At 41.1% G+C, this 27,256-nt stretch overlaps 1 protein-coding gene across 2 annotated transcripts in view; it reads left to right on the forward strand.

Moving 5' to 3' along the window:
* The window catches only part of CACNA2D3 (calcium voltage-gated channel auxiliary subunit alpha2delta 3), a 770,150-nt gene that overhangs the window by 140,321 nt on the left and 602,573 nt on the right, over positions 1-27,256 (forward strand). For both annotated transcript variants that reach the window (XM_059937666.1, XM_059937667.1), the window contains exon 3: positions 21,162-21,278. In XM_059937666.1, coding sequence (XP_059793649.1) covers positions 21,162-21,278 — 117 coding nt within the window. The remainder of the gene's footprint in view (positions 1-21,161; positions 21,279-27,256) is intronic.

Raw genomic sequence — 27,256 nt, forward strand, 5'->3', positions numbered from 1 at the left:
TCGGAGTCTTCATTTGTGACATGTGCTTTTGGATACTTCACTGGGAAGTTCATGCTTCTTAACCTTCAGATATGTGGTTCCATATTTTTTCAAGTAGTCAGTGCTTTATAGCCTAACTGAAACATCATAATAATGAGGACAAGGCTAAAGGGACATGCACCACACTTCTGGTCCAGGGCTGTGGGATAACTGCCCCCCATTCTGTTTGCAAGGAGAATGTTGGCCCAAGTAAGTGCCCTCATTGGGTGCTTCTTCAACTAATGTGTACTTCGTGTTTTTAAAGTTAATTCTCACTTTCTGTTTTTGGTTGATGTTCCAATTTTTTCCTTTTCCTTTCCTTATTCTGGTTAACCTTTTGTAGCCTACCACTGTATTTAATGAAAGATGAATGAATTAAGGGAAACATGGTGATAACAAGGAAATGGAACAGCTAAAAAAAGATTTCAATTACTGAGAGAGACCATGGAACACAAAATGCAGGCAAAAAACCGCATGTAAGTAAATTCAGGGCTCGTATATTAAGTACAATTCACCTTGAATTCAGAAAAGGGAACTTTTTAAGTAAAGAGTAAGTGACAAGATTTGAAAAGAGTCCCCCCAGGGAAAGAGGATTAACAAAAGGAGACATTATAGAATGAAATAGAAGTGAATTAACAAATCGATTTTCTGTAAGGGTTAGAAGACACAAGATTTATTTGGAAGATAAATATTTGGTAATTCAAACCTGTAAGTGTTTTTGTTGCTGGTTTTTACCCAGTGACGCTGTGCCCGCAGTGAAACTCTCATGGTTGATGAACGTGGAATGGTGTAGATCCTGTAAAAGGCTGCCAGACCTCTTTCTTCCCTTGGCATTTATTTTGGTGGTCTAAAGGATGAACTGGTTTTTTTTTTTTTTTTTAAATTAATTAATTAATTAATTAATTTTTTGGCTGCGTTGGGTCTTTGTTGCTGTGCGTGGGCTTTCTCCAGTTGCGGCGAGTGAGGGCTACTCTTCGCTGTGGTACGTGGGCTTCTCATTGCGGTGGCTTTTCTCTGTTGCGGAGCACAGGCTCTAGGCACACGGGCTGCAGTAGCTGTGGCTCGCGGGCTCTAGAGTGCAGGCTCAGTAGTTGTGGCGCATGGGCTTAGTTGCTCTGCGGCATGTGGGATCTTCCTGGACCAGGGATCGAACCCGTGTCCCCTGCATTGGCAGGCGGATTCTTAATCACTGTGCCACCAGGGAAGTCCGGATTAACTGTTTTGTACTTACACTTCCTGGGGACATAATTTGAAAATATACCCCATAGGTATGTATAGGATTATCTCACTTTGATTATAAAGAAACAACTACACTTATGATCTTACATTTCAAAAATGGAAAATATCTGTAAGGATCTTTTTTTTTTTTTTTTTTTTTTTTGTAATGTCTGAAACATTTATATTAACATGTTTCCATACAAATAACCCAATGAAAGTTTAGTATTAGTTGTTTTGTTTGTTTTTTTATACTGCAGGTTCTTATTAGGCATCAGTTTTATACACATCAGTGTATACATGTCAATCCCAATCGCCCAATTCAGCACACCACCATCCCCACCCCACCGCAGTTTTCCCCCCTTGGTGTCCATATGTCCATTCTCTACATCTGTGTCTCAACTTCTGCCCTGCAAACTGGCTCATCTGTACCATTTTTCTAGGTTCCGCATACATGCATTAATATACGATATTTGTTTTTCTCTTTCTGACTTACTTCACTCTGTATGACAGTCTCTAGATCCATCCACGTCTCAACAAATGACTCAATTTCGTTCCTTTTTATGGCTGAGTAATATTCCATTGTATATATGTACCACATCTTCTTTATCCATTTGTCTGTTGATGGGCACTTAGGTTGCTTCCATGACCTGGCTATTGTAAATAGTGCTGCAATGAACATTCGGGTGCATGTGTCTTTTTGAATTACGGTTTTCTCTGGGTATATGCCCAGTAGTGGGATTGCTGGGTCATATGGTAATTCTATTTTTAGTTTTTTAAGGAACCTCCATATTGTTCTCCATAGTGGCTGTATCAATTTACATTCCCACCAACAGTGCAAGAGGGTTCCCTTTTCACCACACCCTCTCCAGCATTTGTTGTTTGTAGATTTTCTGATGATGCCCATTCTAACAGGAGTGAGGTGATACCTCATTGTAGTTTTGATTTGCATTTCTCTAATAATTAGTGATGTTGAGCATCTTTTCATGTGCTTCGTGGCCGTCTGTATGTCTTCTTTGGAGAAATGTCTATTTAGGTCTTCTGCCCATTTTTGGATTGGGGTGTTTGTTTCTTTGATATTGAGCTGAATGAGCTGTTTATATATTTTGGAGATTAATCCTTTGTCCGTTGATTCATTTGCAAATATTTTCTCCCATTCTGAGGGTTGTCTTTTCGTCTTGTTTATGGTTTCCTTTGCTGTGCAAAAGCTTTGAAGTTTCATTAGGTCCCACTTGTTTATTTTTGTTTTTATTTCCATTACTCTAGGAGGTGGATCAAAAAAGATCTTGCTGTGATTTATGTCAAAGAGTGTTCTTCCTATGTTTTCCTCTAAGAGTTTTATAGTGTCCAGTCTTATATTTAGGTCTCTAATCCATTTTGAGTTTATTTTTGTGTATGGTGTTAGGGAGTATTCTAATTTCATTCTTTTACATGTAGCTGTCCAGTTTTCCCAGCACCACTTATTGAAGAGACTGTCTTTTCTCCATTGTATATCTTTGCCTCCTTTGTCATAGATTAGTTGACCATAGGTGCGTGGGTTTATCTCTGGGCTTTCTATCTTGTTCCATTGATCTATGTTTCTGTTTTTGTGCCAGTACCATATTGTCTTGATTACTGTAGCTTTGTAGTATAGTCTGAAGTCAGGGAGTCTGATTCCTCCAGCTCCATTTTTTTGCCTCAAGACTGCTTTGCCTATTCGGGGTCTTTTGTGTCTCCATACAAATTTTAAGATGATTTGTTCTAGCTCCGTAAAAAATGCCATTGGTAATTTGATAGGGATTGCATTGAATCTGTAGATTGCTTTGGGTAGTATACTCATTTTCACAATGTTGATTCTTCCAATCCAAGAACATGGTATATCTCTCCATCTGTTGGTATCATCTTTAATTTCTTTCATCAGTGTCTTATAGTTTTCTGCATACAGGTCTTTTGTCTCCCTAGGTAGGTTTATTCCTAGGTATTTTATTCTTTTTGTTGCAATGGTAAATGGGAGTGTTTCCATAATTTCTCTTTCAGATTTTTCATCATTAGTGTATAGGAATGCAAGAGATTTCTGTGCATTAATTTTGTATCCTGCAACTTTACCATATTCATTAATTAGCTCTAGCAGTTTTCTGGTGGCAGTTTTAGGATTCTCTATGTATAGTATCATGTCATCCGCAAACAGTGACAGTTTTACTTCTTCTTTTCCAATTTGTATTCCTTTTATTTCTTTTTCTTCTCTGATTGCCGTGGCTAGGACTTCCAAAACTATGTTGAATAATAGTGGTGAGAGTGGACATCCTTGTCTCGTTCCTGATCTTAGAGGAAATGCTTTCAGTTTTTCACCATTGAGAATGATGTTTGCTGTGGGTTTGTCATATATGGCCTTTATTATGTTGAGGTAGGTTCCCTCTATGCCCACTTTCTGGAGAGTTTTTATCAGAAATGGGTGTTGAATTTTGTCAAAAGCTTTTTCTGCATCTATTGAGATGATCATATGGTTTTTATTCTTCAATTTGTTAATATGGTGTATCACATTGATTGATTTGCGTATATTGAAGAATCCTTGCATCCCTGGGATGAATCCCACTTGATCGTGGTGTATGATCCTTTTAATGTGTTGTTGGATTCTGTTTGCTAGTATTTTGTTGAGGATTTTTGCATCTATATTCATCAGTGATATTGGTCTGTAATTTTCTTTTTTTGTAGTGTCTTTGTCTGGTTTTGGTATCAGGGTGATGGTGGCCTCATAGAATGAGTTTGGGAGTGTTCCTTCCTCTGCAATTTTTTGGAAGAGTTTGAGAAGGATGGGTGTTAGCTCTTCTCTAAATGTTTGATAGAATTCACCTGTGAAGCCATCTGGTCCTGGACTTTTGTTTGTTGGAAGATTTTTAATCACAGTTTCAATTTCATTACTTGTGATTGGTCTGTTCATATTTTCTATTTCTTCCTGGTTCAGTCTTGGAAGGTTATACCTTTCTAAGAATTTGTCCATTTCTTCCAGGTTGTCCATTTTATTGGCATAAAGTTGCTTGTAGTAGTCTCTTGGGATGCTTTGTATTTCTGCAGTGTCTGTTGTAACTTCTCCTTTTTCATTTCTGATTTTATTGATTTGAGTCCTCTCCCTCTTTTTCTTGATGAGTCTGGCTAATGGTTTATCAATTTTGTTTATCTTCTCAAAGAACCAACTTTTAGTTTTATTGATCTTTGCTATTGTTTTCTTTGTTTCTATTTCATTTATTTCTGCTCTGATCTTTATGATTTCTTTCCTTCTGCTAACTTTGGGTTTTGTTTGTTCTTCTTTCTCTAGTTTCTTTAAGTGTAAGGTTAGATTGTTTACTTGAGCTTTTTCTTGTTTCTTTAGGTAGGCTTGTATAGCTATAAACTTCCCTCTTAGAACTGCTTTTGCTGCATCCCATAGGTTTTGGGTCGTCGTGTTTTCATTGTCATTTGTCTCTAGGTATTTTTTGATTTCCTCTTTGATTTCTTCAGTGATCTCTTGGTTATTTAGTAACGTATTGTTTAGCCTCCATGTGTTTGTCCTTTTTACGTTTTTTTCCCTGTAATTCATTTCTAATCTCATAGCGTTGTGGTCAGAAAAGATGCTTGATATGATTTCAATTTTCTTAAATTTACTGAGGCTTGATTTGTGACCCAAGATGTGATCTATCTTGGAGAATGTTCCGTGCGCACTTGAGAAGAACGTGTAATCTGCTGTTTTTGGATGGAATGTCCGATATATATCAATTAAATCTATCTGGTCTATTGTGTCATTTAAAGCTTCTGTTTCCTTATTTATTTTCATTTTGGATGATCTGTCCATTGGTGTAAGTGAGGTGTTAAAGTCCCCCACTATTATTGTGTTACTGTCGATTTCCTCTTTTATAGCTGTTAGCAGTTGCCTTATGTATTGAGGTGCTCCTATGTTGGGTGCATATATATTTATAATTGTTATATCTTCTTCTTGGATTGATCCCTGGATCATTATGTAGTGTCCTTCCTTGTCTCTTGTAACATTCTTTAATTTAAAGTCTATTTTATCTGATATGAGTATAGCTACTCCAGCTTTCTTTTGATTTCCATTTGCATGGAATATCTTTTTCCATCCCATCACTTTCAGTCTGTATGTGTCCCTAGGTCTAAAGTGGGTCTCTTGTAGACAGCATATATATGGGTCTTGTTTTTGTATCCATTCAGCCAGTCTATGTCTTTTGGTTGGGGCATTTAATCCATTCACGTTTAAGGTAATTATCGATATGTATGTTCCTATGACCATTTTCTTAATTGTTTTGTGTTTGTTTTTGTAGGTCCTTTTCTTCTCTTGTGTTTCCCACTTAGAGTAGTTCCTTTAGCATTTGTTGTAGAGCTGGTTTGGTGGTGCTGAATTCTCTTAGCTTTTGCTTGTCTGTAAAGCTTTTGATTTCTCCATCAAATCTAAATGAGATCCTTGCCGGGTAGAGTAATCTTGGTTGTAGGTTCTTCCCTTTCATCACTTTAAGTATATCATGCCACTCCCTTCTGGCTTGCAGAGTTTCTGCTGAGAAATCAGCTGTTAACCTTATGGGAGTTCCCTTGTATGTTATTTGTCGTTTTTCCCTTGCTGCTTTCAATAATTTTTCTTTGTCTTTAATTTTTGCCACTTTGATTACTATGTGTCTCGGCGTGTTTCTCCTTGGGTTTATCCTGTATGGGACTCTCTGCGCTTCCTGGACTTGGGTGGCTATTTCCTTTCCCATGTTAGGGAAGTTTTCGACTATAATCTCTTCAAATATTTTCTCTGGTCCTTTCTCTCTCTCTTCTCCTTCTGGGACCCCTATAATGCGAATGTTGTTGCGTTTAATGTTATCCCAGAGGTCTCTTAGGCTGTCTTCATTTCTTTTCATTCTTTTTTCTTTAGTCTGTTCCGCAGCAGTGAATTCCATCATTCTGTCTTCCAGGTCACTTATCCGTTCTTCTGCCTCAGTTATTCTGCTATTGATTCCTTCTAGTGTAGTTTTCATTTCAGTTATTGTATTGGTCATCTCTGTTTGTTTGTTCTTTAATTCTTCTAGGTCTTTGTTAATCATTTCTTGCATCTTCTCAATCTTTGCCTCCATTCTTATTCCAAGGTCCTGGATCATCTTCACTATCATTATTCTGAATTCTTTTTCTGGAAGGTTGCCTATCTCCACTTCATTTAGTTGTTTTTCTGGGGTTTTTTCTTGTTCCTTCATCTGGTACATAGCCCTCTGCCTTTTCATCTTCTCTATCTTTCTGTAACTGTGGTTTTTGGTCCACAGGCTGCAGGATTATAGTTTTTCTTGCTTCTGTTGTCTGCCCTCTGGTGGTTGAGGCTATCTAAGAGGCTTGATGGGAGGCTCTGGTGGTGGGTAGAGCTGACTGTTCAATATCTGTAAGGATCTTAATCACAGGGTAGCCCCTTGTATTTTGGGGAAGTGAGATTAGGGTTTTTTGTTTTATTTGCTTACATCCACCTTCTGGTTGTTCTTCCTACAGTGAGAACATTTTGCTTTTAGAATAAGAAAAAAGTCTCATTTTACCTTCAACTATCTTAGGAGAGTTATTAGGGGAAGTCAGAGCATGGGATCTGGAGCCAGCCTGCCTGCACTTGAATTTCACCCTTACTGTTCTATTTTTCTCCATCTTAGACTTTACTTTTCCCATTTGAAAAGCAATATTGCAAAATACATTTAGAAAACTGGAAAAATTCATCCAAAATTCTGCCACCCTAACCCAGCCATGGTTAGAATTTTGTCGTGGTCCCTCCCAGTGTCTTTTGCTTTGTGTTTTTACATGGCTTTACTTATAGACGTAATGTACGTCACTTAGCAGTTATCTCATGAGCAGAGTTCTATGATGGTATGCAGTTGCACATGCATCGGGTGAAATACTTTTTTGACACAGTCGTCTAGTAGCTGTGGACAAAGGTCAGGCTTGTTCAATGGGTTGTTTAATTCATGTCTCAAGTGTAGGCTTTCTGAGCCAGTCACATTCCTCTTTTCAGATTATGAGGCATTTATTATATTTTTATACCAATGATTACTAAATTTCTTTGAACTTGACACTTTATGTATTTTTAATCACACAAATAATACATGAATGTATACTCTTTGTGAAGAATTCTAATAACCCAGTGGTTACGTAAGGAAAAAATTATAGTTCTCTTCAGCTCTGCTTGAAGACCCTGGCCTGAGATAAATATTGTTTCCAGTTTGGTGTTTACCCTTCCCTGATCCATTTGAGAAATCATCATTTATTTACAGAGCACCCAGGGAAACTCGTAATCTACACTTATAAAGACAGCAAAGCCATCTGCCAGAATTAATTGTTGCAGGAAATGTCCATAATTTGGTGTGTATGTTTAATATACATAAACCTTAAATTGGATTGTAAATATATGCTAATGATCAGACAGTGCATGTGACATATACCAGTGGTCAAAAACAGGCATTGTATATCCTGATGCTGCATGTGAATCAGGGGCAGATGCCCTGTCACTATTCACACATAGGGTGACCTTTTCTGGGACCTCTTGCTGTTCTTGGGGAGTGCATAGGGGTGCTTAACCTGTGTCCCCGCCATGGAGGGAATTCAGGGGGCTATGAACTTGGGTGGGAAAAAAAGCAACACCTTTTATTTTCACCAACCTCTAACTGAAATTTATTACTTTAGCTTACAAATGTAGGTAACAAGCCACAGCAGTTCCTATGACTTTGTCACCAACAGAAATCACAAATCTTCTCATGGCATATCGTAGCTGATGCAGATATCTCTTTGCTATTGATGCTTATCCTTGACATCCATAGCTGTGGCAGTATAGTCTTACCACTAGTTCTTGTTATTTAATGCGCTGATGAAGAAACATCTACGTTACTGCATCACAAATTGATGGTTTAAACATTTTGAAAACTGAATTTCAATATAATTGGTTTCCTTCCTATGTGTTTCCTCTTTTGCATTTGAAAATATTCCTAGAAGGGGTCCATGGGCTTCACCAGATGCCAGAGCAGCCACTCCCCCAACTCCCCCACCCACAAATTACCATCTTAAAGGCATACCATAGTATAGTAATAAGAATAAGGTGGATGTATTGATTAATTTCCTTCTTTTTTCCTAAATACGTTCTAGGAGAAAAAATATTGGTAGCATAATGATTGTGTGTGTGTGTGTGTGTGAGAGAGAGAGAGAGAGAGAGAGAGAGAGAGAGAGAGCAGAACATTAGTTAACATATCCTAGGACTCTAGAATTCTTCAAAGCGCTGTAGAAAAGTCCCCATTTCAAGAGGAATGTGTGGGCTTCTCTCAACATGCCTATAGATTCCTCGACTTCAGGGTCTTATTTCCATGCCTAGCAACCCCCAATGCATGAGGAATCAAAGTGCTTTTGGTCATACATGGGGGTCTCTAAGGGAGGGCAGCCTCAGGTCCTGAGCCCCTGCATGGCCAGGGAACCCCAAATGGTGAAAAGGACCCGGGCTCTTTCCGCACTGGCTGGGACCCTGGTGAGCCAGGTGGGCATCTGTCCCTTATTGGCCTGGGCTGGCTGCTGCCCACTAGATACCTTAGACTCGGTGATGCTCATAGCAGTGCCTGCTTCAAGGATTAGCGGTAGATGCCAGAAGCCATCCACACACTGTCCAGCACATCACTGCCCTGTGGGAGATGTGAGCCCATGTTATTCTGTCTCAGGCTCCTCATGTGAAGATGAATGAGGAGGAAGATGTTTAGAGACATTCTGTATCTGGGCCCCAGAGTGTTCAAAGAAATGGACTCAGTGGGAGATTTCACAGAAAAACATAGATTTCTGGCTTCTCTTAACAAATGGAAGATTGGGTAACCACAGTGTGCCCCTCACCCTACAGAGATCAGCAGAAGCTAAAAAGTGGCCACCATTTAGGATGAGACAGAAGCTCTGCTGTTTGTTGCAGGCCCCAGACTGGCCCAAGTCTGTCGCCTGATATGACCCATCTGGCCTCTGGAGGCGTTTGAATTATGGCTTCTGAAATGGATTATTCCTAAGTCCCTTTTGGATTCTAACACTGTGACTTTAAAGATATTGGGGGAAAGTCCTGTGTGCTGGGCTTTGTGAAGGATGTCAGAAAATCATTTGATTCTGAAGTTGGTGACATTTAAATTTTTAGAGGGCTCAGATTATGTTTTTGCATCTCGGCATAGGGGAGGCGCTGTATAATGTCTGCACTTTTGTTGATGGTGGGTGAAATGGGAGGGGGTCACCTGCTGCAAACTCCTCAAGCACCTGTGGACAGGTGGAAGGAAGGCAGTATTTCTGTGAAGGATGCTGATGCTACGGATCATTTTTCTTAGTCTCTGATATCAGCAGCAGGGAATTCTATACCAGAATCTTTTTTACAAAGGAAGCTTTAAACACGAGAAGGGAGACCTAGTCTTCATCTCTTCCTTTCAACAGGAGGGAGGGTGGGTTGATAACTATTAAGCACCATCTCACCATGGTTCTCTACACTCACCAAAGAAAAGCTAGGGGTTAGCTGTGCCGTAAATCGGCATCTCCGTATTCAGTTTGTAGTTGATGGAGTTAGTTTGGAGTTGATGGAGTTAAAGATTCATTCAGATGCAGGGTCATAACACTCATTTCCAGCTTTTGGCTCTGTAAGTACAGAAACCGCTTGAGCAGCTGCAAATAGTATTAGCTCTAAGCTTGTTACGGTCTTCCAGACTTATTCATTGATTGCCTTCGATTTCCAGGACATCTCAGATGTAGAATTAAAAAGACTTTAGTTAAGCCAATTACCTTTGTGGCACCTGGGCAACGTGAATATCCTATGCTAAAGAAGGTCATTGATGTTATTGAAAAAGCAGTTTTATTTGAGCTGGGATTAAAGAAATTGGACAAAAGGTCTAAGAATTGTTTATAATGTGTTCCTTTCTGTGTTGCAAGATCTTGGCCTTTACCATCGGCACCTGACCATGATTACACATACAAGTGGTTGGGTAGATTGTGACTTGATTGCACCAGCTCTAAAGTATCCATCATGCAGATGGTTCCCAGCCAAGTTTTAATCTGAGGTTTCATCTAGCAACAGTTTATATCAGGTGTTTAAAGTGTGGTGGTTACAAGCATGGACTCTGGGGCCATGCTGCCTGGATTCAAATCCAGACAGCTAACACACACCCCTGATGATTTAAGTTCCCATTTCCACGGTGTTGACTTAGAGCCTGGAAATGGCTCTCCAACCACCTGTTCTATTTCCAGGGCCCTCTTACTTTGGGTTGGGCTGGTGGCTGGTTACTACCAGTGGAATGTGAACAGAGCTGATGCATGTCACTTCCAGGCTAAGGAGTTCGAGAAGCAAGTTCATCTTCTCCATCCCTTCCCCCTGCATCTCCTGGCTGAATGCAAAAGGCTCTAGTGCCTGAGGGGAGAGCAGAGACACCTGATGGAAGGATCCTGGGTCCCTGAATCACTATGTGAAAGACTGGAGACAAAGAACCCCCTCAGGGGAGGGTTACATGAACAAGAAGTAAACCTCTATTGTGTTAAGCCACTGAGGTTTTGGGATATTTTTTTATTATAGTATCTAGTGTCTCCTGAATTAATACAACAACTTACTAGCGGTCCAACCTTAGCTAAGTTACCTTATTTCTCTGTGCCTCAGTTCCCTAACCTGTAAAATGGGGGGAAATAATATCTACCTGACCCAAAGTAAGTAATAAATGCTGGTTGCTATTATTAATAATAAATGATTATTGTTGTTGTTATTGTTCCCGCTGATCCTTGGGGAGTAGGAAGAATGAATTATTTTAAATTGGAACATCAGAAAAATGTGTTTGAAAAAAGTAAGCCACAAGAAATAATCTATACAAGTAGTCCAGGCTTTGTAAAGTAATGGCTTATTATTTGCAGTTTGGCTGTAGTTAAATTTGTTGGTATACGTAAAACACACTCATAAATGCATACAATGAGATTTGTCTTCTCTAACACGCATGGTCCTGTAATCATTATTTTGGCTTTTCGTGTTGTGAGGATGTATGTACAGCATAAATATTCATATTTCAGAACCTCAGATCCCCATGCAGTAATCCAGAAAATATCTAGGAACTGGAGTTTTTTTTTTTTTTTTTTTTAATAAGCATTGAGACTATTTGATTTTGTTCAGTAGACAGATGAATTTCCCAATTTTGAAGCAGTATGTTACACTGCCATGCTAGGGCAAAGATGGTTGTATCAACAGCAGGTTTAGTAGCTTGCCTCTGACTTAATTTCCCTTGTATAAAACAGGAATCTAATGCAGCATTCACACTCAGTTTTATCACCACAGAGCTAAAATTTATCAGTGGCATTTGTCCAGTTGACTACGTGAAACAGTAAAAGCTTATGAGACTTATTTGGACTTAAAAAACAAAAAGAGTATAGACAGTAAAACAGGGAGAGGAGAGATATCCATCTTTTAATTCAGGACCTGACAGTCTGAAAGTAGTAGAAATCTGTCAGAGACCACCCACAGCAGAGCCACCTGCTCTGAAGAGCAGTCTCTCTGGAACTGTTGATTTAGTAGGGCATTCCACACAGCTCGCTGGGAACAAAGGCTCCAGGGGCACTGGGGCTGGGGACCCCAATACTTCTTGTGACAATGCTTTCTTGAGGTGAGTATCAGAAAGCACCTTGAGAAGTAATTTAGATCACACCACTCCTTCCCCTGACAGCCTTCCCCACCCCGCCCCCACCACCCCACTCAAGCTGGAAGTTCTTAAAAACATGCTGAGGAAAACTACCGCCTTCAGTGGTGGTTCATTCCCATGCTTCTCACCCCACAGAACAAGAACTGCCTATAGGTGATGTTCCAGATTCCTCAAGTGGTCCACGTTTGCCGCAGCCCTGCAGAAGTCAGGGTCCAGCTGCTGCCTGCCTCCTCTCTGCTTATTCTTTGGTGGTAATTTAGTGCCCTGTCCTCCTCTCTCTTCTGTCGTTCCTAAACAGGGTCCCTCATTCTTATGCAAATTATCTCTTGTTCTGATGGCTTTGACAGAGAAAAACTGCATTCTTCAAGGATGTTCCTCAGACTTAACTAGATCTGGAAGAGCACTGCATTAATAATGGGTGGGGTTTTGTTTTGACCCTGGAGACACTTGATTGGAATATCTCTGTGAAACAGAATGATTTGTACAAAATGGCATTTTCCATTTTCGAATAGAAAAATATTCTTCTGTGACCTAGAGTTCCATGAATTCAGCTAGGTTTGTTGTTGTTATGGTTAAAAAGAAGTGTTTCTAACATCAGGTTAAAGGATTTAGAAATATATTTACTTGGAAACATAATTGCTTTGGAGTGTTGTATTTTGAAGTGACACTTCCACATGCGATAATTGATTGGAGAGGAATACTAAGTACATTTATGTCATAATAAAAAAATGACACTGCCTATAAGGAGAGAATCCAGAAATTGTAGATGATTAGTTTTTATTGCAACATCTTTAGTAACATATCTGAAAACTGTCATCCACCCTTACACAAATACAGACTTCTAGCATCCAGTTTCTGCCAGAAGGGAGCCATCCCCACAGTTACTGTTGAAGACCCCCTCAGTGCCTTGGGAATGTATTTGAAAAATGCCATTGCCCACAGCAACATTCAGAGGTAGTTCATCTGTTAGGTTATGACCTTGGCTGAGAGTTTTTTCTTGTTGAGGCAAGAGAATTTCCTTTTTCAGAACTTATAGAACAAGTGTTGGCATGTGTTACCACTTCTGCCATCATCATCAACATTTTTTGAGTGCTTTACTTTGTGTCCAGGGTGCTGCCAGGGGCTTTACACACTCGACCTCATTTGATCATCCTGGGAACAGTAGGAGGTCTGGTATAACCCACTCTACTATTGAAGGAAAGGAGGCCGATGGAGACTGAGCAACTTGTCACATTGCTAGGACTTGAATTTAGTACATCTGAATGGAGAGTCCTTGTTCTTAGCATCACACCAAATGGCCTAGCAAGTGGGATGCACATTGTTGATTTTCCTCAGACTTGAATCCTGGCCAGTGATTCTAAGCCAAGCAGGATGCTGCCACCAGGCTCCAAATCAATAGCATGCCAGCAAAATCCATTCAGATGCTTTCCCACCCATCTGATCATTGTCAGTCCCCTTTGCTACAAATAAGACAGAGGAGACAGAACAGGAACTGCATCACTTTCTCCCCACTGGAGGGACATATGATGAGCTTACATGCAATCTAAAGAGACTACCTTTCCCACTCTCCCCTGTCCCCCACCTCCCCCACCTCCCCTTGTTCCCACTGTTCATCAGACCTTGACCATAGATGTCCTGCCTCTGTTGACCAACCACCTTGTGATGGCTCATGACTGTCTCATTACACTGATAGGGTACTTTGTAAATTTCATCTCCCAGGAGGCAGGGAATGATATATGCTGTACAGTCATCTCCTTTTCTGCAACCCATGGCTAATTCATTGTTTTACATTCCTCCCTGGGACCCTCTTCCTACCTGCTGACCATCCTGTCATTCTTGTTCCTGGCCAATTTTTCATTGTTTACAAATCAGTTTGGGTTGCCCAAATTTCCTGCTACTCACCCCTCCCTACTCAGGGAGAAATATATGTCTGTGCTTTATAGACAGTTCTGCACTTAGTAGAAGACACACAACACTCTCCCACATCTGGCAGAAGTGACATACCTGCACTGCAGACAGGTGTGACCCTGAGAGGAGACACACACAGAACGGCTGTGTGGGATATCAGGGCTCAGGTTTCAATTGAAATAACCCGTGTGGCTCTGCTCCAACTTATTTATTATTTATTTTTAATAAAAAGAACCAAAAAATTAGCCTCCTTATATCCCAAGAGAACATGTATATTTGTCATTGTTCCCCCCACCTGCCTACACATGGTAGGCAGTTTGTACATATTTGTTAAATGAATGAAAATAGCAGTGATTTCAGTTTAGGTTCCTTTTTTGTATTGGTGTGATCCTTACTTCAGTAGTTGGTTTAATGATTTTACCTCTGGTACTGTGGCTATTTCAGAACTTGAAGGAATGAGAATAAGACCAAAAATTGAATCTTAAGGTAGGAACATGAGGCATTTTCCACTTTTATGTAACAAGCCACCTTTAAGGGTTCTGGGCTTAGCCTGTATGGGTTGCTTTCCCAGTAACAGGGTTTACTGGGAAACGGGGTCAGGGGCTTTTAAGGGAAGTGCTGGAGGCTTAGGGGTGGGATGGGGAAGCAGGCCAGTTTCTTTCAAGTCGTGAGCTTTGAGGCAAGCTCTCCAGATTCTCACTTGGGGACAAGCAGGTCTTTGCTTTATCATCTCCTCCCCTGGACCTTCTGTCAATCCTCACTGAGTGATTTAATTATACTGACTCTAGAGATGTAATTTCAGTTTGTGATGAGAAAATTTGGCCAAGAGACCATGCTCAGATGTTCCAGCTCTTTGGCTAATGGTACTCCTGCATCCATCCTCTGCAAGAGGGTATTTTTTGCTGGTGCTGAGCACACTCAGAGCACCTCTTCTTTGTTGGGCTTCTATACTAATTAATTGTGATTGATCAGAAGCCTCCTGACTGGAGCCCCCTCTCTGGGGACTGTTCCAGGTGACTCACTCCTAGATATGCAGTTAGCCTGTAGGAAAAAAATAACCCAAAGGTATGAACAACATTAAGTGTTCTGACAGTGAAGTAGTGCTTTTCTCTTCCTGGTGTTTGTGTGAAATGATCTGGCAAAATAGATGCTACAGAAATAATGCATTTCTCTGTCTCCCTTCTCAAATGATAAATGTTCTTGGCTCATCACAAGATTTCTTGCCAAATGCTGATTCTGCTAACAGAAGGAATGGAAGCTTCAGATGTTCCCCTGTGACAGAGGGAATAAAAAGTTTCTAAGGCTGCCTTCCTTCTGTGTCATGAACGCTGAGAGGTGCTCTTGCGAAGGGCTGTGTTCTGCCTCGACCCTGGTCTTGGCTAAAGCCACAGGCTGTGTTACTCAGGTGTCACTAGCTACTGCCCCAATCCAGGGGGAGGCCCAGAGGATGGATGGGGGTGGCAGAGTGAAGAACATCAGCGTCATCAACCACCTTGTTGGAATTTGTCTGCTCCATTAAAAGCTTCAGTTCAGGAAGGCATTGGTATGAAAATACAACATGTACTAGAATCCTCTGTAGCAGAAATTCCAGGAGGGAAAAACAGGGGAGCACGAAGGTTTAGAGTGGCCCGTTTTGTGCGGGCACTGTGCTGGGAGCTTTCATAGACGTCCTCCCAGTAACCCTCCAGAGCAGCCCTGGAAGATGGGCATCATTATCTCTGGTATTCTGATCGAGGACACTGAGACCCAGGAGGCTAAGCAATTTCCTTAAAGTGGCATGGCCAACCAGCCCAAACAGCTGCCGTGTCTGACCATCAGACCTGTTGATGTCTCCCAGGGAGCCCACCTCTCATTCTCTGACTCTCCTAACTTTTTTTCCAGTGCTGTCTCCCAAGTCCTAGCTACCCTAGCCTCCCAATTTCTTGTCTCCATCCAGTTTTATGTCCCTCCTTCCCACTCTGCACACTGAGATTTTTCAAAACCACAAATCCAGTCATTGGGTCCTTCCTCCCCTTAAATCCTTCAGTGACTCTGGTTGTTGCCTGTCTCCACACCCTCAGCCTCCTACCCAAGTCAGGATAAAGTCCAAACTCTTCATCCTAGCACACTACCCTTGATGGCCTGGCCCTGCTCACTTCTTTGGCCTCGTCTCTCACCAGAGTCCCTCGTCCTGGCCATCCATGCACCAGTGAAGTGGAACAGGGGTAGTTCCCTGAGCTCCAGGCAGCCTCTTGCCCTGAACTCCACACCTGCCGCTCCCTCTGCTCATCCCCTGTTGTATCTACCCTCTTCCCAGCCTAATCATCCTGTAGGGTTCCAGCAAGACTGAGTGACTGCCTTGACCACCCCATAAGTGTACTTACCACGATGTTGTATCTTCTTTGCCAGTTTACTCATCAGATCATTAGACCATGAGCTTTCTTCGACTTTGCATTACTTATCATGTTGTGCTTGGTGCCTCGTCCCCTGCCTAGCAGACCATAGACACAAAATAGACATTTGTGGAACAAATAAATGGAGTGTTGGAGACAGAGGTCAAATGCAGACCGGCCTGAATCTTTAATTAGGTGGCATAGTGTCTCTTCCATGTTGGTCTTCCCCACTACCTTCATTTTGTGTGTTGGCAGAAACCCGCTGATACTTTCTGAATTCCTTTTCCCAGTTGAAGGATGCCTGTTTTTTTTTTTTGTTGTTGTTTGTTTGTTTTGTTTTACTGTTTTTACACAAAACAAAGTAATTGCCAGAGCAGTCCTTGAGGCTGTAGAAAATAAAGCTTTACTGTTGTCATAGCTGTGTGCAGAGGCAAACCCCAGAGGAGGAGGAGTTTGGGGTATTTTGCCTCCAGGTCGTTCTTGGTACCTTGGAGAACAGACGGTTTGTAGCCCAAACACAGCCATGGTATTAATATATAATTAAGTCCCCTGGGCCGCTTTCAGGGGTCAAGAGCTGCGTCTGCTCCTCTGGGGTCCGGCTCCAAGCTTGCGCCCTCAGAGGCCCAGTGGAGGGATAGCGTCCCCACCTGTGACATCCATTGTGCCCTACCGCATGGCTTTTGCTCACTTGGATCAGCCTCGTAAGCAGCTGCCGCCCTTGTTAACTGACGATGTCTCTGGTTTTAGGTATTTGACTCTCTCTTGGTGAGTCCAAGCCACTGTTGGCTACAAGATCAATGAAATAGGCATTGTGATGGCAGTGAAATGGGCCCTCTGAAACACGTTCACAAATATTTAGACTGTCAGTCCTTCACTCCCTACTCCCTAAGTTCAAAAGACCAAGCAATTCAAAGTCAGACCTTGCTAGGTTTAAAACTCACTCTCTAACCATTTGACTTTAAACAACTGACTAAACCTCTCTGTGCCTCAGTTCCCCATCTGCAACACGGGGATGACACGTGCCCCCCAGGGTAGCTGTGAGGATTAGACAAATTAATATGTGAAAATCTTCCGGCGCCGTGCTGGGCCTTTGACACACGCAGGACTAATTTTGCTGACTTCCTTAGGCTCTGCTAATGAAGACATCCTGCTTAACTACACAGATTCTAATTGGGGCCACATTTCCCCAACAGAACTTTGTTTTTAAGTGCCCATATTCTATTCTACATATAACTACACCTCTTATATTTTCTAATTTCCAAAAAAAAGTATGTTTATTATAAAAATGAGAAAATACAGGTAAGCAGAAAGAAGAAAAATCATTTGCAGTAGCACAGCCAACTGTGAGCATTTGGCATCCGTCCTCACAGTGTGTTTGTGTGTATGTTTGTGTGTGTGTGTGTGTGTGTGTGTGTGTGTGTGTGTGTGTACGTGTAGGCAGATTAGTAATTTAAAACAAATTACTAATCACCCATTACTGTCTGTAACCTATTGCAACATTCTATATGCTAGTTTCCTGCATTCTTTTGCACAATTTGGGATGGCTGTGTGGAACTTGTACCGTTGTAGCTTACTCTATCCAGTTGCTGGAGGTCATATTGCTTGGTTTCGTACAGTAAGTACGTTTTTCATGCTTTTGGTGTATATCACCATTCTAAGCCGCTAAGCGTTTGCAATTGATTAATGACTATCAGTTGGTTACTCTCTCTGTTCTTCAAAATCCTTTGATTCTAGCAAAGAGTAATGTTTCCTGGTAAGAGTAAGACATTACGTCATTCTGACCCAATTCCAACAGCCACTAACACATCTTGAAAAGCAGAGTGTTTTTTGCTTATGGGATAACTTCCCCAGGGTGGTGAGAAAGTAGTATGCGGCTTAGCTCATTGGCAAAGAGGACCCATTGTCACATGTCCTAAAGGGAGAGGGCTGAGGCTGGAAGAGGAATAGAACCAGTGAACTACTGAGTTTGTCCCAGATCTGGAATCCTTGGCTTGGCACAGAGCTTCGTGTTGAGCTTACTTAGCTAGGTCACCAGGTACAAGGAGGCCTGGGAGACGCACAGCCCTCCATAAAATCGGTGGCTCCTTTTCACAGAGCAGACTCGGAAGAAGAGAGGATGCGGGAAGGTCTCATTGAGAAGTCGGTGGATAGTCAGAGTTGAATAAATTGATTCCCTTCTAGAAGTCTACTGGGAGAAAAAAACATGTAAATAATAGATATGACCAGAATAATGGGGCCCAATATAAAGATCAAAAGATTTAGGTAAAGGCTAATTGTGAAATACATTTTCTTTTTCTTTATCTTAAGCCTCTAGATCACCTTTAGTTTCACAATTACTTAAGACAGAGATTTATTTCACTGACTGTAAATATTAGACTAACATTAGCTTTGTTTTGTTTTACTCACTTCTTGAACTATGTATTTTTGGTAGTGAATCAACCTTGCGTATAAGCTGGCCTTGGCTCTTGGCTTTTGGAGCACATCTGGCAGGCAGCAGAGAACCCCCAGAATTTTTGGCTTCAAAGAGATCATTGGCTTGCATTTGAACTTAGGGAAAGTTTCCAGTGACTGTTATTGAAGTTTTATTCATACACCAGAGGACACTGTTAGCCTGAGCCAGGCTTGGGCTGGCTGGAGTCCCACATCCTGGGCCAAGCCCATCAACCTCCCAAGGAGTGGGGAGGTCACGCTTACAGGACCATCAGACAGTGCAGCTGCATCCTTACTTGCGTCTTCCTTGTATTGTAGCATTGCAGTTGTTCTGCAACAAGCTTCATCCAGAGAAGTTCTGTGAGTGTCTGCTGTGGGCTGGGGGGTGACCATGAGGACCTCAGCTCCTGGACCATGCAAGCTGTGATGCCAGGAGATATGAGCACAGAATGCTCTGGGAGCTTGGAGGGAGGGTGCAGCCTCCTCACCTTGGGGAACCAGGACAGCCTTGTCAAAGAGGAGGGGAAGGCTAGAAGAAGGAAGAGAAAGACTCTCAACATAAACACATAAGATTTTTATGGACATTTTCAGGGAGCAGAGAGAAGCATGTCACTTATGACTCATGGTCCATTATAGGACCATGCAGAGCCTTTCCGAGCATCTTTTAAACCATGTAGCAGATGTCTGTCTTGGTCCAGACTCAGGTGCTCCAGGATAGCACTTCTTAAAATTTCTTCAGGATCACTTTAATTCTGAGAAACTCCAAGCCCTGCACCTGACATCCAGGTTTGAGGCCCCAATGCCCAGTCCAAGGGTCTCTTCCTGCTTTTCTGACCTCCTGCTCTGCCAGTGCCCAATGGGCACTGGGAGCTCTCTGTGGCCAGATGCCTCCAGGCTCTAGGGATTTCATTTTAGTCTTAGGGATTGAAAGAATCCTCTCTCTACATTTGTTTCCTTAGAGTCACTCTCTCTGTGCTTAAACTCTAATCTTGTCCTTTTAGGACACCCAGTGTTATTGCCTCAAAGGACTTGGAAATCTAAGCTAAGAAGGGAAGCGTTTTATGTCATACACACATGCGCGCACGCACGCGCGCACACACACACAAAGACTCACACACTCCCTTCCTTGGGACAAGGAAAGACTGAGCCTCCTCCCGGTTTATATATTTGAAGGAGAAGTAGAGGAAATGGGGAGAAAATATAAATTTATATGTTAAAAATTTAAAAAGTTGTTATATTAAAAACAACTGCCATTAAAAAATTGTTATATTTTCCATTTCAGAAATTGCTCTCAAGGTCTCTAGAGCCCAGATAACATGTGGAGCCTTTTGTTTTTCCTAAGTAGGAGCTTGGGGTAAGGGGTTAGTGACCGATTCAGGTTTTCCCTCCAAATGAGGGTAAATATAAGGCCCCCAATATTTTTAGTTCTCCAGACTTTTCATAGCTACATAAATGTAAAGGATTCCTCTTGACATTAAAGGTATTTTGAGCTCCATTTGGAACATTTTTAAAATTACTAAGCAATATTTCTTTCCAGTGGAAACAAAATTAAATGTTTAGTTATATCAAACGTTTTGGCTTTAGGACTCCTTCATACACTTACACAATATTGAGGACTCCCAAGAGCTTATGCGAGTTGTATGTATAAATATTTGCCACATTTGAAATTAAAACCAAGAATTCATTAATTTAAAAATTAACAAATTCAAAACATAAAAACTCATTGCATGTTAACATATTGTACATAACATATTTTATTAAAAATAACTATATTTTAAAAAACAAGTTAGAGGAGTGGCTTTTTTTTCTTTTTTGCAAATCTTTTCAAGGTTTGATTTAAGAGAAGACAGGTAGATTCTCATATCTTTTTTTGTGGTCAATCTGTTGTGATTTGTTAAAATCAAGTAAGAAGACATGCCTTCATATAAATAAGCTGTTGGAAAAAAGGAGGACTTCATCGACCCTTGAAAGGGTCTCAGGGACCCTGCAGAGGTTCTTGGGCCACTTTGAGAACTGCCGATTTAGACAGATAAATTACCAGGGTATGTGATAGGTTTTAAATGAAAACTTGTCTTTGAGAATTTGAGTATACTGTGGGTCAGATTAGTCGCTTATGAACAGACTAACAAATTATGAAATCTTATATAATGGTTATTTTTATATAAGAAATGTTGCTGTTTTAATGTTGTTTGTACTTAGTGTACATGCTTCTTTTTGCAAGTTCCTTGAGGATATATAGGAAGTCCTCAGTAATTGAAATGAATTGAATTGAATTACTAAAATTGACAGCAAGGACTTTAACATTATAAAATGTCTGTAGGATGCTGTGCCTTGATTGCTTTAGGGTTTATTTTTTTCCTGGGTGCTAGCTAAGCTTCAAGAGAACCAGAGCCAGTTTTCACATTTCTCTCTAGTTGGTTTAATAATTTTGAAATACAGTCCAATCTCCCCAAATCCAACAGAGACAGCCATATTGTAACTTTATTTTTACTTATTCCTTTTAAATGTGCTCTGACATTGTAGGCATGATGTTTTATGGTATCATGTGCCATGTTAATGTTGTCCTCCCTCCTTCCAGAAATACAAAGAGTATGAGAAAGACGTTTCCATAGAAGAAATCGATGGTCTCCAACTGGTGAAAAAGCTGGCAAAGAACATGGAAGAGATGTTTCACAAGAAGTCTGAAGCAGTGCGGGTAAGTGCCTCTGGTTTCTGCTCTGTACTGCCCGAAGACACAAAGGCAGCTGCAGGCAACTGGCATTGATGAACCCAACTCTCAGAAATCAAAGTTGACTCAGCCATGATGTACACACTTTCTTAAGTCTGGTTAACTAGGATAAGCAGTTACTAGGGGCACAATTACCCTTTCTCCACGTAAGGTTTAGGTGCCAGTTTTCGTCTTATGATCGTATGCCTTCAGTGGAGGTGTCCCTAATTGCACATCCACAGAGGATGGCCTCTGGCTGTGTAATGCATTCATTAATTGCCAAAGTACATTCAAGGGTACGTTGTGGTTGAACTAAGGACTTGTAAAAAAATTTAAGCAGTGTTTGCCAAAATATGGAATTGAAAATTTCTGTGGGGTAAATGAGTCTAGATGAAGTTGGAAGTTCTTTTTATCTCTCTTGGAATATTACTGTTATTATAATGTTTATCTTGACTGGCAAGAGCTCCCTGAAAAATTTTTTAAAAATTTTTATTGGAGTATAGTTGATTTATAATGTTGTTTTAGTTTCAGATGTATAGCAAAGTGAATCAGTTATACATATACATATATCCACAACTCTTGTTTAGATTCTTTACCCATATAGGCCATTACTCCTGAAATTTTATAGTAGCAGGAGGAACGGAACTGCAGTGCACATGTGCATCGTCTTGGATTTCCAAGATGACCTCCAACTTTATTCCTTGTTGCTGACAAAACAGGGCATCTGAATTCTTGATTTAGGACATGTGACTGTTGCAATATCCTATGTTAATACCATATTGGCACAGGATTATGGGAAAGAATTGCAATCTGAAGAGTTCTTTATTTCTAAAGTATAGTTTACTTACCTTTTAGTTTTATTATTTCCAGAATGAGTTTATTATAAAAGTCCATTTCCTATTTTAGTTTTTCTCATCCTTAATTGGTCAAACCAAATTTCCACAAGATATTTCTGCTTTAGACCTTATAATCCCACACATTTTCTTGTTTCTAAAACATTTTTGTACTGTTTTGATTTAAGGAAGGAGGGGCTGTAGTTTAGGTAAGAGCATGAGCTTGAACCTGGGTTCAGTATCTGCCTTTGCCACTTACTAAACTTCAACCTTCTGTAAAACAGCGTTCATGAGCCTTGATTTCCTCATCTTTAAAATGGGGAAAACTCTCACAGGGAGTGTGAAGATCAAACACAGTTGTGGTTTTGAGCCATTTAGCACAGAACCTGGCACATGAGCAGTGCTAAGTGAATAGTAACTTCTGCTCTTACTGTGATTATTAATTTAAATAAGATGAGACTTCTTGGTGGAAACTCTGAAGTGCCTTAAAAGAAAAAAAGTGCTTTTATCTGCCACAGAAATACTGCACTGACAGCCATTCCGGGGAGCTGCATGGTGGCCTCTGGTGTGTCTCTATATCACTCCCTTGAGGCAAGTGGTATTCTTCACAGACAGGGCAGCATGGTAGGCATTTGAATATAACAGTCAGAGAACCCTGAGATAAAAATTTTAAAAAAACCCCACACAATTACTATTTTCTATTTATAAAATGAACACCCCCTTTGTTGGAACTTTTAGAATATACTGAAAAGTATCAGAGAAAAAAAATCACTTAGAAGTCCCACCACCCAGCAGGAAACCAAGGCTTGTTTTCTTCCTTCTAGCCTTTTTTCTTTACACTTCTGTGCATGTCCTTGTATGTGTTTTTCTTTTATCAAATTAGCAATAGTATTGCCTGTTTGCTTTTGTTGTATCCAGCTTTTTCCCACTTCTTTATCCCATTATAGTGTGAGCATTTTCTTGTGTCACTGTGTTTCGAGATTTTCTTAAATGGCTACATAACATTCCAATCTATGGGCGCGTGTGTCATAATTGATTTGACGTTCCTCTGTATTTGGATATTTAAGTTGTTTGTAAGCTTTGATATAAATAATGCTGAAGTAAATCTTCTTGTATGTTAACAGCAGATCAGTAGACAGCACCGACTACGTATTCGGTGCTTCTCTAAGGACTTTATATACATAAAGTATATATAGGCCTTATCCTGATAACGGCCCTGTGATGGAAGTTACTATTATTATCCTCATTTTACAAAAGAGGAGACTCAGAGCAGAAGTTAAGTCACTTCCCTGAGGTTACTTGGGGAGTGGGGTATGGACCCCAGGCACAGGGACCCCAGAGTCCACCTCCTTCATCACTTCCATGCCCTCAGCATTGCATCCTTCAGTGTATGCTGATTTCCTTAAGATGAATTCTCAAACACAGAGACAGTTCCAAGGCTCTGAACCCATCTTTAAGGCTCTTTATGCATATGAAAATATTTCTGTCCAAATAAGGTCATGCCAATCCACAGTCCTTCTAGCAGGAGTGGTGTGTGAATGCACGTTTTCCTGAATCCTCAAAAAATGAATACAAATGTTTTGTTTTGTTTTAAATACTAGTAACAACATCGTCAATTGAGAGAAGGAAATGCTATTATTGTCCCAAATTGGATTTCTTCGTGAATCACAGAATTTTGGAGTAGAAAGGGACATAAATATCCTTAGGTTCTGCCTCTGCAATTGACAGACAAGGAAGGCCTGGTGTCTGGAATTCATGGGGGCTTGTGCATCATGCTACCGTCATGCAGAGTTCTAATCGGCAGCAGACCCTGGACCTGGGCACTCAGAGGCAGGGGCCCATGTGGTGGGTGAGACATGGGCTCTGGAATAGAGAGAACTGTTCCGAATCTCAGTTCTGCCCCAAGGTGTGAGGCTGGTGAGAAAAGCTGAATAAGCCCATTGGACCTCTTCTCCTCACTCAGCTCCCTTGAGACGTTAGGACTCGATGACTTACTAATCCTTAGCTATGTTTATTGAGTTCACTAGGCACCAGGTCCTGTGCCAAGTACTTTGCACATGCCATCTTGTTTCATTCTTGCATCAGCCCTGGGAATGAGACACGTTACTATCATTGGTTTAGAGATGAGCAAACAGGCTTGGCCCCGGTTACTTGGGCAGGCTCAGTGGAGTTCCGTTGGCACCCAGGCTGTAGGATTATAGTGGCTCTGTGTGTATCTGTGTCAAGTGTTTAGCACAGGCCTGGCAAACAGTAAAGATTCAGTAAATGTTTGCTCTTAATGCTGGTTACAGGACCTCCCAGTTTGTGAATATGTAATAGTGAGAGAGTCTTGAAGCCTCAGGAAGTCCCTGGATGATGACAGGAGAGAACCTAATTTTGAAAGCTTTTTGCTTTAAATTAGTGAGGTGAAAATAAAAAAGACTGATATGGTTGATGTGGTTCCTTGGAGATGGAAAAATGTTTTTTTTGCTCTATTTGAATTGAAATGTTCCCAGAGTAAAGCTATCCAAGATTCTCAGAATTATATATTTTATGTATTTTAAAATAGAGTTCAAGGCCCTTTGTAAGCACACTTGATGCCATAAAATTTAGGGTAACTGGTCCAGCAATATGTGGTTCTCCCCTGCTCCCAATCTTTAAAAAGGAAAGAGGGCTTGTATATCAAGTTGGGGTTTTGTCTGGAGACAGTTTCGTCATTGAGATCGACCTGGTCCCTGTGTGGACTGTGCGTCTCCATTGGCAACAGTCACAGACCATGTGGCATTTGGAGTGAGACGAGGTGGCCACTGACAGGCCTCCTGGATGTTGGCTTATATTAAGGCCAGCGGAGCAGTGGGTGTGACTGTTTTTCATACTACAATTACACCTCACTTCTCCAATAGGAAAGGTTGCTATCGCCCATGGGACTTGTGATATTTTGAAGTGCAAAGACCTCAAATTCCAATTTGCCCGTGCGTTTGCGGTGGAGTCTTCACTTGCCACGTTGCAGTAGAATGCTCCACTGTGCACCAGGCCCTGCCTTTCCAGTCCATGCCACACAATGAGCAGCGACCCCCTTCTCAAATGTCCCAGGAAAACACCGGATCTTAGAATTTGCTCCATCCCTGTCATGCACTGTGCCTAGCAACCTCCCCTTTCCGAGCCCCCATCCTCATCCCCGTCCCCAGCAATCCGAGTCAGGTCAGAGGCCCTGGTGCCTCCCCTAGTGCCTTCCTGCCAATAACTGACTTAGCACCAAGTGCTCATTGATGGTGGATGGCTGGGAGGACTCAAGAACACAGAGGAAAAAACTAGCTCACAAAAAATGCTGATTATTAAAATTTCCATTGATGTATATAAAATATTTATGAGACTGGCAGTAGCAGTTTAGAAAACTGCAGTAACACCTTTAGTCTGGTAGAGGGAGGTTCAGTTAGTGCTATGGGAAAAAAAAAAGAGTATTAGGGTAACGCAGTCCTTTAACATGCCTGTCACCTCTTGGCTGTTAAACAGTGTTGATCTTTTTCTCTGTCTCTTCGGGCTTGATTTCATCATTTCCCCCCATCACTTTTCCCAGTGATTAGTTGAATCAGAGTGATTTTTATCATACTCATCCCCTATTTGAATTACTCTCCACTATGCAATTATCCTATCACAGAAAATCCTATTTTTCTCCCCATCAGATGTCTGAAGTAAATGTGAAAGCCAGAGTGGCCTGCCCATTACATAACCTCTGCCATCTGATGGATAATGGACTATATGTAACTTTTATTTTTCCGGCTAGCAAATTACAAATAACCTTAGCTTCAGTAATTGCCATTAACATAATGGTGCCATCATTATGGTAGCATTTCTTAACTAATATTTTCTAGCACTTTTTAATGCCACTGGTTTAAATAATTTTTTTCAATTCCACTCGGAGACTTGATGTAGGTTGTTTTAATATTAAACCACATCAGGTTTGATGCAGCAGTGCTGCTCTTTGCTTTTGTGTATAAAGATTGCAACCAAAGCATCATCTCCCAACTTCTTTGTTCAAACATATTCATGCTACCAAGCCCTCGATTAATGTTGCTGAGCAATTTATCAAGTATTAAGTCCCTATGAATGGACAGGAAATGGAATCAATTTGTTTTCAGTTCATTAACATTTCAAGGGAGATATTTCATATGCTGGACATGGAGGAAGTGATATGTTCTCTGCCAGCTGTGCACTCCCGTTGGGCCGTGTCTAAGTGACACCTGGAAGTGCTCGGCTGTGTTACAAGTCAGAGCTCATCTGAAATATTGATAGGAGGCAAATTTGACACAGCTTCCCTTTTTTCTGCTGATGGTGACAAACTCTTTTCCCTGATTGAGGGAAGGGAGAAGGCAAAGGATGTGCATTCCGTGGCAGTGGTGATAGGGACAGGCTGCCACTGCCTTTCCTTTGTCTTTAAAATCTGAGCCTTCAGTAGAAGTAGCACAAACCATCACACAGATGGAAGGATCATCTGAGGCTCCAGGGAATTCCAAGCAGGCACAACTAACCGTGCAGTTGGAGGAGAATCTGTAGGAAGTAGATCTGGATAACTGCGGGCATCTCTGGTTATAGAGGTAGACTTTTAGGACAGATTCCAACACAGCCAGTGGGAAGTAATGATCCTCTGATTTCCGTGTGGTCCATATAACCCAGATTAGCAGCACACCCTGAAAAAAGTAGATAAACCAAGGAAATGACAAACAGAATGACTTCTTAGAGAATTTATGAATTTATACTAGTGTTCTCCAGAATGGTTTTCTAAGGGTGAGTTCCCCAGCATGGTTTTTTGCCTTTGATTGTGTGGAGCAACTTTGGGGTTATCACACTAATCTGCTTCAGAACTGTAACATCCTTCTGACTTCCCTGGTGTTCCTGGGTTCGGGCCAGGCACTGGTCCACACAACTTTCTCTGCTGGGCTGTACCGAGTGCAGGCCTCCACAAACTTAAACACTTTTCAAAGAGACAGAAAGGATTCTAGGATGGTATCTCTTTTGGTAGCATATTAGGCAAAACATTAAGTATTTTATTTGCTGTTCAAATTTATTTTCTCCCCCAAACAATTAATTAGAAGTGGCTAAACAAACTTCACTGGGGACTATGAAAAGACATAGCAAGCAAGTTGCAGTGAAACT

Source organism: Balaenoptera ricei, chromosome 11, assembly GCF_028023285.1.
Source record: "Balaenoptera ricei isolate mBalRic1 chromosome 11, mBalRic1.hap2, whole genome shotgun sequence".
Lineage (NCBI taxonomy): Eukaryota > Metazoa > Chordata > Mammalia > Artiodactyla > Balaenopteridae > Balaenoptera > Balaenoptera ricei.